The following is a 17,789-nucleotide window of genomic DNA, read 5'->3' on the forward strand; positions in this document are numbered from 1 at the left end:
CTTTTTTGTCCAGTTATTTGTTCATTACTTGTCTGTTTATAAGTTTTAAAAGGTATTTAATGTCTTAAATTATATATACTTACTATTATGCATTTTACTTTAAATGAATACCAAAATATTTAAGCCTGCTTCTTTTAACATCAGTTCTCTTTCAGATTTCTGAGGCATATTTATAAAATTATGAATCTGATAGATCTAGCAAAATTTGTGTCTACCTCCTACTTTATGACATTCAATTTTAACTTTGAAATATTTAGGTGGATTTGCCTTGAATAACTGGGATTCCATTTTGAAGTTAACCCCTTTGAAGTGATTGTTTGACATTATTTTCATTTGATTATCTTTACATTCTTAAAAAAAAAATACTCTTAATAGAATGATTTTCATTTAAATTGCCATATATATATATATATATATATATATATATATATATATATATATATATATATATATATATATATATATATAAAAAAACTTTTTCACATTACCATAATAAGAATATTATGCATTATTTGCACTTTAACCCTTAAATGCTAATCAGGACCCGGGACCTCATTCCACTCCCTGTACATTTAGAGTAGTGCCCACACCTCTTTAGTATTCCAAAAGTGCATAGGGTCATTAGAGACCATAGGTATGTAATAGTGTCTGTTTTTTTTTTTTTTTTTTTTTTTTTTTGCACTTTTATAAATTATATTTTTAATGATTATTTCATATCTATATAAGTTTATTATCACAGGATATCTATTTCTTTGTTTATTACAAGATAAATTTGTGCTATATTAATACAAATGGCTACTATATCACGTTGATTTTCTGTGCAACAATGGTGAATTATCAGTATCCCATCTGCGTGTACACATACATATTATACATACATTTTCTTACTCAAGGTGGCGCTGTTGTGTCAATGATTGACTTGATTTATATTTGACGTTGCTATTTGATGAAGAAACAATATGGAAATAAACTATAACAAGTACAACACATGAACAGTTTTATTTGGCTATTGACATTTGGGTATACTACTGAAATTATGTAAGTTGTATGTCTGAGAAGCTTATGTGTATCTTATGTGTTATGTGTAGCTCAATATGTGTTTGACAGCCAGTAGCATCTCATGAAATTTCAGTGTGAAAGTGATGAATCCTGTTCTAGATTTGTCCTGATTTGATGCATTTATTTGATTGATTCATATATATATATATATATATATATATATATATATATATATATATATATATATATAAAAACATAAAAATATATCAATTATATTTTTGTTTTATTATTTTCTAATTGTCTTGAAAATATTTTGAAAATTTGACACTATCTGGGCATTTTGTAGATCCATTCGTGATAAATATACGTGTGAATATGTAAGAGTGTTTTATATACCGTGTATATATATATATATATATATATATATATATATATATATATATATATATATATATATATATGTATGTATGTATGTATGTATGTATGTATGTATGTATATATATATATATATATATATAATATATATAAGTATATATATGTATATATGTATATATATATATATATATATATATATATATATATATATATATATATATGATTAAAAAATAATAATATATTATACCATCATTATTATAGCATATAGCCTATTAAAAATCAAATTGGCCACGCCCCAAAACATCTAGTATAACAGAAAAGCCCAATAGGCTATGTCATTTTTTAAATACACTAAAGCTTTAAACGGTGCCATGTAAACTGTATTGTCAATATGTAAATAAACCTGCATTACTGGGTGGAATTTCGCACCCCAGGCGGTAAAAACCGGACGAGCTGCTGCTCAGAGACGCAGGTATGTTACTACAGCTTATTTACATATTTCATCATGACTGGGGCGGAGCTTTACAATCAGAGCAGTTCTCAATGTAAAGTTCTAGCCACTCTTCATATGTGTTTCTTACTGATCTCTCTCGGATTTTAACATGGGCGCTTCCCAGTCTGAACGAGTGCATGTTTTCCAAGATCTCGCTGATAAAACCGGCTGTGAGTATCTTTAAGTACTTTAAAAATATGTACAATTTATGTTCCTGACCATACACTTCCAATGAAGTATCTTGGTACAGTAATGGTATCAGATGGCATTTTGATATATTGTACCAATGAATGATTGATTTATTCATATACATTGTACTCTAAGATACTTCAAAGTATACCATGGTAATACCTTGATGCATGTCCAAAGAACTGTGGTATTACCATGGGACAATAATAATAATAATAATAATAATAATAATAATAATAATAATAAATAAAAAAAATAAAAAACATGGTATTACTTTGGAATTATTATTTTTATTATTATAAATATTTATTTATTTATTTATTTTATTTTTTTGTAAGTTTACACTTTCTCCAAAACTGTTTTGATTTCTTAATTGCCAGTTTTATTTGTTGCATATATATATATATATATATATATATATATATATATATATATATATATATATTGTCCTTGAGTTGAGGTGAGAAGAACTTTTAGTTAGCAATGGCATGAAACTTTGATTCATACTCTATAATTTCTGATACATAATCATACTTGAATATGTTGTATATGAACTATTTAAAGAATTGCTTGTTTAAGATGTTTAAATGAAAGTTATTATAAAGTTTTACCCTTGATTTACCCTGGATTATTCCTGTATGTCGACGGAAGGGCAACTTTGTTAATGGGCAACTCAAATACTGTACATTACTGTTCAAATGTACACACCATCTATTGATGTGTTTTGCATTTAAAGTGATTCAGTGTCAACACAAATCCATATAAATCCACAATTCCCTGGGTGTCATTCATTTGGAATCTTGGAGGAGTATGAGGGATTTTGGAGCAACACATGAATCTGACTCACATGTAGGGAACTTTGTGTTGTTCATTGTTTAAGAGAGGTGCTTTTGCAACAATTATTTGCTGTACAACTCTTAACGTGCAATATTTAAAATGGATATTTTACCCTTAAATTTAAATTCTGTCATCATTTACTCACCCTCATGTCATTCCAAACCTGTATTACTTTCTTTCTTGTGTGGAACACTAAACGACACTGATTTTATTTATTTTTTTATTTATTTATTTATTTTGTGATATAAATATAGTGGAAAAGATTAAGTACTCTCTACACTGAATAAGTCTGTTTAAACGTGAACTTGGAAAAATAGACCTTTTTCAGAGACTGTCACGACGAGTAAATATCGGAAAAAAATTTATACTAAACATTTTTTTTAATATTGAGTGTAAATTTATAACATTATGCTTTGTGTTATATTACCCTGGAATTAGTTTTAAAAACTGAATTACCACAGTTGTGAGAGGGTTTCTATTACAGCTGCTGAGTGACAGTAAATTTGGCATCTTCTCCCATCTGACTGTCTTAATCCACCGCTCTCTATTTTTATTCTCTTCTGCAAAGTCATTCAAATGTAATAGTGGATTTACTCTTTTGATCTTGGAGCAAATGTGTAAGTGAAAATAATATTTGCTGTGGTCTCCCATTCACTCCCATTCACCGCTGTCGAAGTTTACCCTGCAAACGTTTACTTCCGCGTTCCAAAACCCGGAGTGTGAAAAAGGTCCATTACGTAAATTCTACATGTATACTCAATTAAACAAGTAAAAATTAATGAACTAGCTAATAAATAAATATTATTAATGACTGTTGGTTATCTTAACATTGCGTCATCATATATCAATCCTAATGTAGAAAACCTTGTCGTATTTATTCACTAATCTGAGTAAATTTCACAGGTAAATTGTCTGTCACCAAGACAAATTCCTTGAATGTGTAAGCATATTGGCAATAAAGCTCATTCTGATTCTGATTCTGATTCTAAATAAAATAAGTACATTTTACTTAACTTTTCGAAGCTGGTGTTCCCAGCATGCACTGGGCTTGAATAATTAATGAGCTTGCATGGTTTCACTGTTTGCAAGTTTATTTACACCGTTTTTATTGTTGATGTTGTTGTTACATTTGGTAACTTCTTGTTTTGTGAAGTCTGAAGTTCATTTTCTACTCAAAAGTGCCCCTTCATGATAAAAACAAAAAACAAAAACACACCTTTAATGTGAGGTGATGTCATTTAATAGACTACATAGCATGCATTAAGTTTTCCTGTAGAAGACTTTCATATATCATGTAGTACATGATTAAACATGTGTTTATGAGGAAAGTGAAAGTTTCAAAATGTGAAATGTTTTATTAAAATGTTCATATACATTTTACTAAGTATATTTAAGTACCACATACATCAGATTTGTAAGGTCAAGTTAATATATTAACTAAAATGTTTAAGTTAAATTATGTTACTCACTTTAATCAATATTATGTCATGAAATTAAGTAGATTTTACTTAATATAATACCATTAAAATTACCATAGAAAAACTATGTGCAAAAACTTGCGAAATAAAATGTAATTAAATCGTACTAGTCATTTTTTTCAGCGTCATATTAAGCTGAATGTTAGCATCAGTCACCATTCACTTTCATTGCATCTTTTTACAAACAAGGAAAGGGAATGGTGACCTTTGTGTGTCCTATCCCTTAATACCAAACACACATTACACGCAAAGCTTTCCAAAATTAGCTGTACTACCACACATAACAGTTATAGCCCATGCATAGTCTGATATTTATTGTCCCCCTGTTGTCTTTTGTGTAGGGCAGTTTAGATGAATAGACATATAGCTTTCATTATGAGCTTTTCTGGGTTTTCTAGTTTTTAAAGCAACATTTATAGTGATGCTTGCCTAGGCAATCACCACAAACACACAACTAAATAATAAATAAATAAATAAATAAATAACCATGGCATGCATGCAGGCCTATGTCAAAATTACAGTGGCAAAGCTGTCATAAAATCAGCACTGTGGTTGACCAAATAACTCGTTAAGCAGACACTACAAAGAATGAGTAGAATTGTTGCAGGTTGTACAATCCGGTACAAAGAGTGTATCTGTGCACTAAGACCAAACTTACCTTCCTGTAATATAATCTGGGAAAGGGAGTGCATTACAGTTTATTATTGTTATTTTACTGAAACATGCATTCCTTGTAAGTGCAGTTTTACAGTTAAATTCATTATCAATTTGTACTGTACCTAACCCAGCCACCCACTCACACATATGAAATATGACACACAGACAACAATGTAACCCCTGCTGACCGGCTTAAACTGTTTAGCAGTGAAGGGTTTCTGTGAAATTTTAAAGGAATAATTAATTATCATCACCATGTACTATGTCGTTCCAAACCCTGTATGATTTACTTTCTTCTGTGGAACACAGAAGGAAAAAAATTAAAGAATGTATTGGTTGTTTATTTCCATGCAATTACAAAGAATGGGGACAAGAGCTTTTAAGATTCAAAAGGTATACAAAAGCACCATAAAAGTAGTCCATGCGACTTGTGTGTTATGTACAGTACTGTGCAAAAGTTTTAGGCACTTGTGAAAAATGTTGCATAGTGAGGATGTCTTTAAATATAATACCATAATAGTTTTCATTTATCAGTTAATGTCATACAAAGTCCAGTAAACATAAAAAAAAGCTAAATCAATATTTGATGTGACCACCTTTGCGTAATGCACCTTCTTGGAGAATTCACCACAGTTCTTCTATCTATTTAGGCTGTCTCAATTGCTTCTGTCTCTTTATGTAATCCCAGACTGACTCGATGTTCAGTGGGGGGCTCTGTGGGGGCCATGCCAACAGTTGAAGGGCTCCCTGTTCTTCTGTTCTATTCTATTTGCAAACTGAATGATTTGGAGTCTAAAAAAGGCTGCAGTTGGCACAGGCTCAACAAAACTGGACAGTTAAAGACTGGAAAAACAAAGCCTGGTCTGATGAATCAGGTACACAGATTGTAGGCCCACTGCAGCCTCAGCTTTCTGTTCTTGGCTGACAGAATTGGAACCTGACATGGTTTTCTGCTGTTGTAACACGTTTGCCTCAAGGTTTGACATGCTGTGCATTCTGAGATGCTATTCTGCTCACTACAAATGTAGTGTTTATCTGAGTTACCGTAGCCTTTCTGTCAGCTCGAACCAGCCTGGTCATTCTCCAGTTACCTCTTTCATCAACAAGGCTTTTCCGTCCACAGAACTACCGCTCACTGGATATTTTTTTAGATTTTTGGCTCCATTCTGGGTAAACTCTAGAGACTGTTCAGCTTAAAAATCCCAGGAGATCATCAGTTACAGAAATACTCAAACCAACCCATCTGGCATCAAAAATCATGCCACGGTCTAAATCACTGAGATCACATTTTTTCCCCATTCTGATGGCTGATGTGAACATTAACTGAAGCTCCTGACCCATATCTGAATGATTTAGAGTATTTCTGTAACTGCTGATCTCCTGGGATTTTCACGCACAACAGTCTCTAGAATTTTCTCTGAATGGTGCCAAAAACAAAAATCCAGTGAGTGGCAGTTCTGTGGATGGAAATGCCTTGTTGATGAGAGAGGTCAATGGAGAATGACCAGACTGATTCGAACTGACAAAGTCTACGGTCTATGGTGAGAAGAATATTATCTCAGAATGCTATTCTGAGATGAGGGTTGGCGCTGTTTTGGCGGCACGAGAGGGACCTACACAATATTAGGCAGGTGGTTTTAATGTTGTGGCTGATCAGTGTATGTATTTGGGCATATATGTACCTTTTCAAATTGCACTGTAATTTGTGAAAATATATCTGACAAATATGAAAACATCGAACATGACATTTTTTTTAGTATTTTTTAATATATATTAAACCCTGATTTGACTTTTTTATCAGTGGAAAGCGTACGTGAACATACATATTATATTTGTGTATTACATATACTGCCATATATCAGATTTCCACAGACTGACTGCTTCTTTAAATGTATTCATTTGAAATATTTTTCATCTCTGCAGTTTCCACTGAGCAAGTCCAAAATCTCCATGACAGATTTATGTACCTGACACAAGATGAGGACACTTTAAGGTACTCTATCAGTCTAAACCCCATAAAATGGCTTGAAGAACATCACTTTCTTGTCTGTGTTGACATATTTCCTATTAAAACAGGATGTTAGGGCATATATCAAAGGGCTCATTCCTTTTTACAAACAAAAAGTCAATGGAATTTAGTTTAGGTTACAGGCGTGAGCCACGATTTGCCACTTGCTGTTGCTAGTGTGTGGCAGGTGGTATTAGGGGGAGGGACATTCTCATTCAAGAGAGTATTTTATTGGACAGGTCATTTCTATATGCCCCTGTGCAGAAGATGAGTCGTCAATATTTTTAATCTGAAGAGCACGAACCGCCCCCTGTTGCTGCTTGGTTGGAATAGTGTTGTGTGGATCGGTCCGATCCACTTTGTTTTTTTTTCCCCATTTACAGAGCCAGGGCTGTGTACAAACACAGGATTTTTTTTCAGCGCACACACAGAACGGACAGCTAGCGGACCCTGAAGAGATATTCGCGGAATTTGACAAAAAAGTGTATTGGATTGGATTAGAGTGATTTATTCCACCTTTAATTATTGTGTGCGTGTGTGTGTGTGTTTTGAAAGAGATGTTGGAAGCCATTGTTTTTCCTTCATCATAACAGGAAATTAACAAGAAAACAAAACGGTTTCTTTTGAATTTCAGACGAGAACACTTTGACAGTATTAGTTATTTGGCTTTCAACCCAATCCGAAGACAGATCATTGAGGCGTTCTTTGATAAAAGGTGAGTACAGAAAGTAAGTTGTAACAGGTAGGGGAGACTGGGGCTACTGCTTGATTTCTCAAGCAGTGGTTTTGTATGTTAGTTTTAAACACCTAGTTCAAAAGTGTCTTGATTTAGGATCATTTGTGTGATTAGCTCCAAGTGAATACAATAAAACCACACTGGGACACATTCAGGCAATGATCAACGTTATGTTAAATAAACTGTATCTTTATTTCCTGGGCAACAACAGTTTTTTAAGCAGTCTATTGGTCATACATAGTAACTTACATATAGTAACATATTTCATACTTATATTCATAAATACAATGCCTTATATGTGTGTGTTGTGGACATGCAGGAACTTGGGTCAGAATGAGGCAGGCTGTCTGCAGGAAATCGGATTTGAGGAATTCCTGACCATCCTGGCCTTCTTCAGACCACCCAAACCACATGCTACTGAAGAGGAGATAGAAAACATCAGGAGAGCCAAATTGCGCTGTAAGACCAAAGACTTCAAAACTTACTTACAAACTGATTATCTTTTACTTTTAGTTTTTGATTACAAACAAATTGATATGCTGATTTCAGATACCAAACCTCAATGTAACAACTCATATTTACATGTTACATTGAACATAATAATATTATCTCCATGTAAGTACATTTGAATTCACGCATATCTAAACATCTAAGTGAATCATGAAAGACAGACAGACCAAGTGAGTGACTGACTGACTAAGTGAGTGACTGACTGACAGACAGACAGACAGACAGATAAATCGCTAGATAGATAGATAGACAGACAGATGGATAGTAGGGCTGCACAATTAATCGAAATAAAATCGAAATCGCGATATGACCTTGTGCGATTATTAAATCGCAAAAGGCTGCGATTTAATTAAATAAATAGTCTGCTCGCTTCAAAGTTTATTTGCGCTGCTCTGTCTAGTCTATATTAAGTTGAAGCATTATTACAGTGTTTTCAGAGCAGTTCTGTGCTCCACAACTCCATCTCATGCTTAGAGTAACAGAAGTGCTCAGAGTTCTGTTCCGTTTGCTTACATGCACTAAGCGTTTTATTTACACTAAACCGCCGCGTCCTGCGTGAAGCAGTTTTTATTGTCATCTGCATTAGCAGCATCTCAGTCTCCGCCAGGCACATATATCATAATTATAACGCAGAATACAAGATGGGGTATAATTCAAACATCTTTAATAAGTGACTGCTGAGCAAACAGCTTTAACAGTAGCCCCTGTAGATTCCAGAAACATGTGCTCTTCCTCCATTCTCCTGTCATTTATTTTACCTCACGAGAGAGCGTGTCGCCCTTATTACATTCCCAGCGGCAACAAGTGAAAGCGGAACTAATATTACCAATATCCAACTAAATGAAAAGGAAGTTACGTACATATAATAAATCTATATAAAATATTTAGATACAATAATATAATGCATAGTTAAATGAAATATACTAAAATAATGAATACAAATAATTAAATTTAATGTTGACAAACTAACCAAAAGTTTGACATTAAGTCTCATTCTTTAGGACTATCTTATGTACAGTAGAGAATAGTTTGTATATGCCTACTTGTTTTTAAGGCCTAAAGCGTAAAATGGAATATTTTGTGTTTATTTAATTACAGTATTTTTGACAGCAACAACTATGGTACCAACAGGGAAATTCAGCTAACGCTGACATTGAGCAGAAAGCTTACATACTGTAAAACTAGCTGCTGATGAAAAGAAAATGATCAGCTTCAGAAGATTAGATGAAAAGAAAATTGGAGATCGTTTTATCAGATGTTAAAATCCTGATTGGAGCATCCCTAATATTGTGGACTGGGTTTCAGAAACTAATGACAAAATGGACAAAAACAAGCACACAGTGGATGGGTACAATTTGAATATGAAGAAGACAGTGTTTTTTCTTTGTTTCACTGTTTATGTATGTATTTGTTTGTGGGTGAATTGAAAAAAAGGTCTCAGTTTGTTTGTTTTTAATTGTAAAAACCCCAGTAGCCTTTTGGCGGTTGAACACGTGAAAAAAATTTTTTTTTTGTCTATCATAATAACAGTTTAAATCGCAATCGCAATATTTTTCTAAAATGATCGCAATATGACTTTTTGTCCAAATCGTGCAGCCCTGATAGATAGATAGATAGATAGACAGACAGACAGACTGTATTCTCTTATCAATTAATATGTTCATGCTTATTTTGTTTTTTTGTAGTTCTATTCAACATGCATGACACCGACAATGATGGCATTATCACATTGGACGAATATAGACTTGTAAGACTAATTTTACTCTATTCTAACTGTTTACAACCACAGAAATGTGTCATTTGATTTGTTTGGCCACTGTGTGTGATCGTGATTACAGGTGGTGGAGAAGCTGCTGTTCAGCTATGAAACTATAGACACAGAAAACGCCAAGGCTATTTCAGATGCTGCAATGCTGGAAGTTGCAAGTGTCACAGTGGGTCAGATGGTACAGTATCATTTTCAATGATGCATCTCTGAACTGTGATTCAATCTGATTCCCACTGATTTTAAAGTTTACAACAGAGCAGTGCTTCTCAACTGGTATTGTTTCAAGGCGTGTTTTATTCTTTTGACAGATGCTTTTATCCAAAGCAACTCACAGTACATTCAAGCTACACATTTATCAGTTTATGACCTTGGCATTGCTAGCGGCAAACTCAGCTGAGCTACAGGAACCAACTTTTAATTGGACATCAGTTGGTGACCCAACAAAATACTACCATGAACTCTATAAGCAAAATTATTAACATGACAGATTGAACAAAGTAAATGTATCTTGTTTTAAGAATGTTTCAAGAATAACAAAAGATTTAGAACAAGACCCTATCAGAATCAACCTGTGTTCCATTTTTGGGTCGGGACCCACCAGTTGAGAACAATAGCTGTACAGTGTGACACTTAAGTGTTATTGGTCTGGTATTTGATATTTGCAATATAAAAGTTTTGAAGTGTTTCAGTGATTGATACCTGTTAACATCCTTGCTCTAGGGTCCAGATGAATTTTATGAGGGAATAACCTTTGAGCATTTCCTGCAGGTTTGCAATCTATAACAGTCTGTTTGTCATTAGTTTATTGGAAAAATATGAATATGGCATGCAGACTTTTTATACTTTACCTCACGTTTGAATGTCTCTCCAACAGATTTTAAAAGGCGTAGAGATCGAGACCAACATGCACATTCGCTTTCTGGACACAACGACAATGCAATGTTTCAAAAAAGAGTAATTTGCTCTTTAGAAGAGCACAATGTCTTTATTTGAGAAATAAACATCTCAAATCGGCCCCACAAGTGCCTGAGAATTTCAACCCTTAGTACTGAATATACTTTCTCTGATACGTCTTATATGTTCAAGATACCGAGGAAGTGAAACTGATATGCTCTAATGACAACATGTCACAGTGAATCCAGACCTCATGGGCCAAATGTGTTTGTATACAAAATGTTTTTGGGACAAATGTATGTAAAAATGTATGAATGTCATTGCATCAGATTACAAAATATCAAACCAAGTGGGATTCACAAAAAAAAAAAAAAAAAAAAAAAAAAAAAGCACAAGCACTAATTTCAATTAAAACATTTCACTAAAAAGTCGTTTGTTGGGTTTTAAATGATAAAACAATAGATATACTGTTTAATATTAAAAATTTAAAAACTAATTGGACACTTTCTGGTTGTCAAACATAGTGGAACATTTTCATAGTCAATGTGATGAACCACATGTGGTTACTCTGCTAGGACACCTGTGTGAACTTGAGGGGAACAGACTTCATACACAATATCCACTAAAAATCATTTTGACACTAGTTGGTTAAAAGTAATTGGCTAAGAACAGTTAAATGGCTAGTAAAAGTAAAGTTAATTCTGGGAACAGCTCATTTATTGGTAGATGCCACTTGGTTTGATATTTTGTAATCTAATGCAAAGACATTCACAAATTTTTAAATCTGCTTAAAGGGATAGTTCACCCAAAAATGTAAATTCTCTCATCATTTACTAACCCTCATGCCATCCAAGATGTGTGACTTTATTTCTTCTGCTGAACACAAAAAAAAGACTTTTAGAAGAATATCTCAGCTCTGTAGGTCCATGTAATGCAAATAAATGGTGGCCAGAAATTTTAAAGTCCAAAAAGCACATAAAGGCAGCATAAAAGTAATCCACATGACTCCAGTGGTTTAATCCATGTCTTCAGAAGAGATATGATAGGTGTGGGTGAGAAACAGATCAATATTTAAGTCCTTTTTAACTATAAATCTCCACTTTCACTTCCACGTCCTTCTTTTGTTTTTGGCAATTTGCATTCTTCGTGCCACCACCTACTACGCAGGGAGGAGAATATATATTAGAAAAAGGACTTAAATATTGATCCGTTTCTCACCCACACCTATCATATCGCTTCTGAAGAAATGGATTTAACCACTGGAGTCGTATGGATTACTTTTATGCTGCCTTTATGTGCTTTTTGGACCTTCAAAGATCTGGTCACCATTAACTTGCATCGTATGGACCTACAGAGCTGAGATATTCTTCTAAAAATCTTCATCTTCGTGTTCTGCAGAAGACAGAAAGTCTTAGACACCTAGGGTGGCATGAGGATGAATAAATGATGAGAGCATTTTGGGGAAACTATCCCTTTAAGTGTCCAAGTGTACTACTTTATATTGAGCCACTGGATGTATATATGAGAATGAGTCTTGTGATTGTAAATTTCCATTCTTCACAAAATGGACATTGTGATAATGGTAGAACTCTTTGCATAGTCAACAATCTTTTGTATTTTAAATAAAGCAGTGCTATTTCTGAAACAATCCACACCCTCCAATAAGTTAATGAGTCAACATGCCTTATCTTATCAGTTAGCTCTAAAACAACAAGGACCTGTTCTTTTACATGCCAAGCCTCTCATTACAATGAAATGCATTCCATTTACCAAACAGAATTTTTTTTTTTTTTTTTTACATTATTGCCAAGTTAAATCCCCACAAATGTAACTAAATCTTTTCTTTATTTTGAAGATAATAAAATGCTGATAGTTTTAGACATTGCATCTATTGCTATTGTGATTTTTTAAAAGGCATTGATTTCTGTCTGAAATCAAGAATTTCTGCACCATTACATAGAGTCAATTCAGAAATGCCTATGCAAGGAATAACTGATGTCAGATCTTTAAGTTATTGAAATGAGTGCACAACAGATGGATGTGCATTCATTTTCTATAATTCAGCATTACTTTCGAACTAGTAATGGCAGCTTTGGTTGTTTCTATGCAGTCATTGAGGTATCACAGTATTACACAAATAATTACCTGCGTAAATAAACTACAATACATAATCATGTTCTGCGATTCTGATTTAATAAGAATGTGGACTAAAACAAATGTACAAGCACAAAACATGATACACTTTTTAAAAAGCAAACATCTAGATAAACCCTAAGGAAACAGAATTAATTTCAGCGAGAAACAATTTTGAATCCAGCAGAAAATAAGCATTCTATTCCTTGTACATTACTCTTAAAGTAATAGTCCACCCAAAAATAATTTCCTCACCCTTATGCCGTCTCAAACTTGTATGAATTTCTTTCTTATGTGGAACACAAATAAAGATTTTTTTGAAGGATATACACTGTCTGTCCATACAATGCAAGTCAATGGGGTCCAACACTTTCAAGCTCCAAAAAGTCAGCATAAAGGTAATCCACTCGACTCAAGTGGTTTAATCCATGTCTTCTGAAAAGATACGATCAGTTTTGGGTGAGAAACAGACTAAAATGTAACTCTTTTTTCACTATAAATCTTGACATCTGCAGTTTCCTTGCTGATCATGATTTGAAGCTTGATTACACTTCCTTGTGCTTGACGCATGTGCAGAGCATAAATGATGAGAGAATGAGCATTTTTGGGTGAACTATTCCTTTTTTATAGTATGTCCAAATACAGATGGGTTTGAAAATATCTGTCCAGGTTCTCATTCACAAACTATAATTAATTTATTTTAATTGAATGTGATTCCAGATCAGCACAGAATAGTAAATTATACACCAATCTCACCTGTACAACCCAGGCCAAAAGTATATCACATGTTAACATAAGAGCCATTCAATATGTCATAAGGCATGGCTAAGCCAATGTTGTAGTTGTAACCAGTGGATTCTGTGTAGTTGGACCTGCAGATGGGCAGAACATGATCTTGTGTAGATGAGTCCAAGGAGAAATCATAGTGACAGATCAGTCCTCTGTATCTACAGACATAATAAAAGTACAGTATAAATGGGTGGGAATGTAATATAAAAGATAATGCAACAATGTAACAGACGTGGCTACCTGCGATGAGCGGTGAGGTCATCGTCTGTGATACAAGCCCCCCGAGGGTTCTTCTCTTCTGGGATGTTAGCAGTCACTAGGGTGCTGGTGTTAAAGCGTATGTGGCGAACAGGGTGCCTGTACAAGTAACAGTTTTGTGTTATCTACACAGCTCTGCTCTTACAGATGTATGAAAACACAATCATATCTTGCTTTAATCAATGACTTCCCAAATAGGCTACCCAGAAAAGCCCTTTTTGGTACAGCAATTAACTATATCACCTATATATACTGTACTATAAAAAAAACTAAAAACTAAAATAACATTATTTAAAAGGGTTAGTTCACCCAAACATGAAAATTATGTCACCATTTACTCATCCTCATGTTGCTCCAAACCCATTTGATTTTCTTTCTTCCACAGAACATAAAATAAAACATTTGCCTAGTCTTCTGTTTTAAATATGATGAAAGTGACCAAAGGGCTTACAAGTGCCCAATATGAAATATTAAAACTCCATAAAAGTAGTCCACACAAGTCATGCACTCTACTTAAAGTCTTCTGAAACCGAAATTTCAGTTATTATTTTCTGAAAGTCTAGCCCTTCGCCATAGCTCTCAAACACATATTCAAACTCAACACGCCCCTTTCGGTTACGAGACTGACGCCAATCCTTGTGCAACGTCTCTTTATTTGCCAAGTTTAAATATACACTACCGTTCAAAAGTTTTAGAACGAAGACATTTTTGTTTTTGAAAGAGATTGATACCTCTGTTCACCAAGGATGCATTTTATTGATAAAAAATACTGCCAAAACATTAGTAATGTTGCAAATGATTACTACTGTTTGAAATAAGCGTTTTATATTCTTATTTAAAAAAGAAAAATAATTTCTTACCCATGACGTCAAACCCCCATTTTTACCAGTTTACTTAAAATATATTTTGTTATATTTCTGATGTGCTAACTTGGTACTCAAGAAAGTTTTTTTATTTTTTTTCCCCCCAATTTGGAATGTCCAATTTCCAATGTGCTTTTTTTTTTTTTTTTTTTTAAGTCCTCGTGGTCGCGTAGTGATTCGCCTCAATCCGGGTGGCGGAGGACGAATCCCAGTTGCCTCCGCGTCTGAGATCATCAACCCGCGCATCTTATCACGTGGCTTGTTGAGCGCGTTACCACGGAGACATAGCGCGTGTGGAGGCTTCACGCCATTCACCGAGAATGAACCACATTATAGAGTCACATGAGGAGGTTACCCCATGTGACTCTACCCTACCTAGCAACCAGGCCAATTTGGTTGCTTAGGAGACCTGGCTGGAGTCACTCAGCACGCCCTGGGATTCGAACTAGTGAACTCCAGGGGTGGTAGCCAGCGTCTTTACCACTGAGCTACCCAGGCCTGGTGAAAACGGTTGTGCTTCTTAAAGGAATAGTTCACCCAAAAATGCAAATTCTCTCATTTATTCACCCTCATGCCATCCCAGATGTGTATGACCTTCTTTCTTCTGCTGAACACAAATGAAGATTTTTTAGAAGAATATTTCAGCCCTATAGGTCCATACACTGCAAGTGAATGGGTAACAAAATTTTGAAGTTCCAAAAGCACTTAAAGGCATAATAAAAGTAATCCATATGACTCCAGTGGTTAAATCCAGAAGTGATATGATAGGTGTGAGTGAAAAACAGATCAGACCTGCCCAGTAGGTGGTGATATGCAAAAAGAATGTGAATCACCAAAAACATAAGAAGAATGTTAAAGTGGAGATTGACAGTAAAAAAGGACTTAAATATTGATCTGTTTCTTACCCACACTTATCATATTGCTTATAAAGATATTAATTTAATCACTAGAGTCATATGGATTACTTTTAATCTGCTTTTAAGTTCTTTTTGAGCATCAAAGTTTTGGTTCCCATTCACTTGCATTGTGAGAACCTACAGAGCTGAGATATTCTTCTAAAAATCTTTGTGTTCAGCAGAAGAAAGGAAGTCATACACATCTGGGATGGCATGGGGGTGAGTAAATGATGAGAGAATTTTCATTTTTGGGTGAACTATTCCTTTAATGAAGTGTGGAAATCACAATACAGTGTCTTTTTCCAGTTGCTGAGGCACTGAGCACATAAGCATTTCTGAGCCACTTCCAAAATTTATTCCTGACATCAAAATCTCTGAAATACAATTTTCGTTTCTATCTGTGCATGTATAACAATGTTATTCTGGAGATACGAGATGTCAAGCAATTATGAAATGTAATTTGCTTGCATTTGCAGCAGAGACGTTTCAAACTTGAAAAGAAATTAGCATTAATCAATATGCAAATGCAACCTAGTCTCATAGAATGAACATTACCATAACTAAATCTTTGCAAACAGAGTTATGTGCTGCTTTCTATGTTTTGCTGCAGTTTCCTGGTGAAATTAATACTAAAGGCGCATTTTATTCACTTTCACACAAATCACCGGTACTATGGCTGTTTATGACTTTAGAAACACTTATTATTCGCTTTATTACTCACACACTGCTATATTATAATTTAAAACACTTTTAGTCTAATGCATAATTTGAAAAACGGTACATTTTAACACTTGTATAACAGATGCACCTACATTTACACACTTATTCCAATGTGATTACCTTCCACGGAGCTCACCTGATAGTGAGTTGGACTATGGACTGAGAGACCAAGCCACGAGCCCAGCCAAGGACGCTCACACGACAACTCACATGAGATGAAGACTCAAGTTATATCAGTAACCTTACGAAAGCTGTTTTATTCTACATCGAGAGGGTCCCGCTCATGGGGCCTACCATGTTTGAATACCATGACCAGTCAAATACCACTGGTTTAATCTCAGTAACCATCCTGTTATTGGACACTTTCACTCATGGATTAAATTAATCATGGCTGGCTGACTGAATAATTTTTACAATGGCATCTATAACTGAAAACTATTGATTTTGAATGATGCTGCATCCACACCGCTAGGTGTCACTGTAAGTCCAAAATGACAAAAATGTTACTGAGTGCACCTTTAAAACATACATCTAATTTTCATTTTAATTCTTGTCAGATTAAAACATTATTTTACTCGCTTATAGCGCCCCCCGCTGGACAGTGCACTCGGTGATTAGACTGTGGGGGAAAATGGAGCACCTGCAGGAAACCCACGCAAACACGGGGAGGACATCAATGATAATAATTTATTTAAATTACATGTGCAGAATTAGCAACATGCAGTGGAATAAATGGCAAGAGCGAGCCTCTGTAGTATTTCCAGAAGAGAACATTGGTAAAAGAATGAGCATGTTTTAGTTTATCTGTAACCAAATGTACAGGAATATTTTAAATAGATGTACACCATTTAGAGCATGTAAACTTCTTTTTGGAAAAAATGCTTAACTAGTATAATGAATTACCTTTATCGGTGACGACAGACAGCGGGCTCAGTTGGGAAATCATCACTTAATAGTGCTAGGGTTTGTGAATGAAAGCTTTCATAGGAATTCTTAAACTGTCCTTGTGAGTCGTCTTCTCTTTTGAAGAATTAATCATAGGCATTTCTTATGATCAATATTTCTAAGAAAAATCCCATATAAAATAATGACATGTTTGTTGCCGTACATGTTAACCGCTTAGTAAGTAATAACACTAAATAGTGCTGACATGCTGTATGTTGACTGACAGCCTAGAGCGTCTTGG

General features: G+C 34.3%; 2 protein-coding genes across 2 annotated transcripts in view; one reads left to right on the forward strand and one right to left on the reverse strand.

Moving 5' to 3' along the window:
* Window positions 1–1,921: 1,921 nt before the first annotated feature.
* Window positions 1,922–12,829, forward strand: LOC127430600 (calcineurin B homologous protein 3-like). Its single transcript, XM_051680483.1, has 8 exons — window positions 1,922–2,037; window positions 6,952–7,021; window positions 7,671–7,751; window positions 8,092–8,231; window positions 9,968–10,029; window positions 10,121–10,228; window positions 10,771–10,818; window positions 10,925–12,829. Exons 1-8 carry the CDS (start codon window positions 1,977–1,979, stop codon window positions 11,006–11,008), a joined length of 654 nt encoding a protein of 217 aa, XP_051536443.1. The 5' UTR covers window positions 1,922–1,976; the 3' UTR covers window positions 11,009–12,829.
* Window positions 12,830–13,120: 291 nt separating this feature from the next.
* Window positions 13,121–17,789, reverse strand: part of LOC127430236 (F-box/WD repeat-containing protein 8-like) — a 29,475-nt gene continuing 24,806 nt past the window's right edge. Inside the window, exons 10-11 of the mRNA XM_051679882.1 lie at window positions 14,107–14,223; window positions 13,121–14,024 (exon numbers count right to left, since the gene is read on the reverse strand). Of these exons, the coding sequence (XP_051535842.1) occupies window positions 13,859–14,024; window positions 14,107–14,223 (283 nt within the window). The 3' untranslated portion in view covers window positions 13,121–13,858. The remainder of the gene's footprint in view (window positions 14,025–14,106; window positions 14,224–17,789) is intronic.

Source organism: Myxocyprinus asiaticus, chromosome 3 (assembly GCF_019703515.2).
Source record: "Myxocyprinus asiaticus isolate MX2 ecotype Aquarium Trade chromosome 3, UBuf_Myxa_2, whole genome shotgun sequence".
NCBI lineage: Eukaryota > Metazoa > Chordata > Actinopteri > Cypriniformes > Catostomidae > Myxocyprinus > Myxocyprinus asiaticus.